We start from the raw sequence: 1,969 nt of genomic DNA on the forward strand, positions 1-1,969 counted from the left end.
TTACTACACATAAGAGAATTCATACTGGAGAGAAACCCTACAAATGTGAAGAATGTGGAAAAGCCTTTAACCAGTCTTCAAACCTTACTACACACAAGATAATTCATACTGGAGAGAAACCCTACAAGTGTGAAGAATGTGGCAAAGCTTTTAGGAAGTCCTCAACCCTTACTACACATAAGATAATTCATACTGGAGACAAACCCTACAAATGTGAAGAATGTGGTAAAGCTTTTAACATTTCCTCAACCCTTACTACACATAAGAGAATTCATACTGGAGAGAAACCCTACAAATGTGAAGAATGTGGCAAAGCTTTTAACATTTCCTCAACCCTTACTACACATAAGAGAATTCATACTGGAGAGAAACCCTACAAATGTGAAGAATGTGGTAACGCCTTTAACAACTCCTTTATTCTTAACAGACATAAGATGATTCATACTGGAGAGAAACTACAAACCTGAAAGTTGTAACAGTGCTTGTGACAACATCGCAAACATTTCTAAACATAAAAGAAAGTGTGCTGGTGAGAAATCATAGAAATATGAATAATGCAACAGAGCCTTTAAATGGTTATCACACTTGCTTGCAGGTTAGGTAATTCACACTGGAGAAAACTTCTACAAGTGGGAACAATGTGGCAAAACTTACGCAATGCTCATACCTTATTGCACACGAAAGCCTTTATACTTGAAAATAAATACACAAATATAAAATAAACTGATTAATATCTGCTCACATCTTATTCAACATCAGAGAGTTTATACTTAATAGCATTAAAAGTGCAATTACTGTCAAAAGAGTCTTGAGAAAATGTAAGCCTTAAAGTGCTGAAGAGGATTTATTTTGAAGACAAACATTACAAATATAAACAAAGTTGTAACTTTACTTGTAGCACAGATCTTGTATTCATTTTGTATTAGAGGCAAACCCTGAAGCAATTGCTCAAACTTTGTTCAACATCAGAGAATTTATATCAAAGGAAAGCCCTATAAATGTAATAAATTTGGAAAAAAACATTTATTCCAAAAATGCAGGTTAGAAAACAGTTCATATTACAATATATTTTTGCAGATGCAATAAATAGAAAAAAAATTAATTCCATGGTAAGTCTATGGAAATATCAGAGAATTTACATTAGAAATATATACGGCACTCATACTTCAGACTTTACACTGAATCAGAGTTCTGAGTTAGAAAATAATCCAAAACTAAACTTGGTAGAAAAATTATTTGTTTATAACTTTAAAAGAGTAGAAGATTTTTTGGAGAGTTACAAGTATACTTTTTTTGGAAAGATTACAGATTGTTTGAAAAGTAAGTCATGTAATTAACTCTCATATTCATACAAATAATGTTCTAATTAGCTCTCAAATTACTTCATGTTAATGTCATAACTAACTCTCAAATTACTTCATGCTAAAGAAGTTAGTTTCTTTTTCTTTTTTTTTTGTTTTTTTTTTGAGATGAGGTCTTGCTCTGTCGCTATCCGGGCTGGAGTGCAGTGGTGGGATCTCGGCTCACCGCAACCTCTGTCTCTAGGGTTCAAGTGATTCTCCTGCTTCAGCCTCCCGAGTAGCTGGGATTACAGGTGCGCACTACCATGCCGGCTAAGTTTTGTATTTTTAGTAGAGCTGGAGTTTTGCCATGTTGGCCAGGCAGGTCTCAAACTTATGACCTTAGGTGATCCACCCAGCTCAGCCTCCCACAATGTTGGGATTACAGGTGTTAGCCACTGCGCGTGGCCCGTGCTGCTTTTTTATTCCTATTGTATTCATATGTGAAAGCATGTGACCAAAAGATATGAGAGATTATCTTTTATTAGGTGAGCATTTATGACTTGTGAAAGAGTAAGAACATTAAAATGTGGGATGCATGATGAAAATCTAAGTAAAGAGGTTCTTTGTGATTCACTTACAGTATTGAGTGATGCATGAGGTAGGTGTTCAGAGTAATATTCTGCATT

General features: G+C 34.8%; 1 protein-coding gene across 1 annotated transcript in view; it reads left to right on the top strand.

Moving 5' to 3' along the window:
* The window catches only part of LOC105526270 (zinc finger protein 492-like), a gene marked incomplete at its 5' end in the record, with an annotated part of 2,300 nt that extends 1,833 nt beyond the window's left edge, over nucleotides 1-467 (top strand). Inside the window, one exon of the mRNA XM_011962213.1 lies at nucleotides 31-467. Coding sequence (XP_011817603.1) covers nucleotides 31-467 — 437 coding nt within the window. The remainder of the gene's footprint in view (nucleotides 1-30) is intronic.
* Nucleotides 468-1,969: the final 1,502 nt, after the last annotated feature.

This window comes from Colobus angolensis, unplaced genomic scaffold (assembly GCF_000951035.1).
Source record: "Colobus angolensis palliatus isolate OR3802 unplaced genomic scaffold, Cang.pa_1.0 Scaffold582, whole genome shotgun sequence".
Classification (NCBI taxonomy): Eukaryota; Metazoa; Chordata; class Mammalia; order Primates; family Cercopithecidae; genus Colobus; species Colobus angolensis.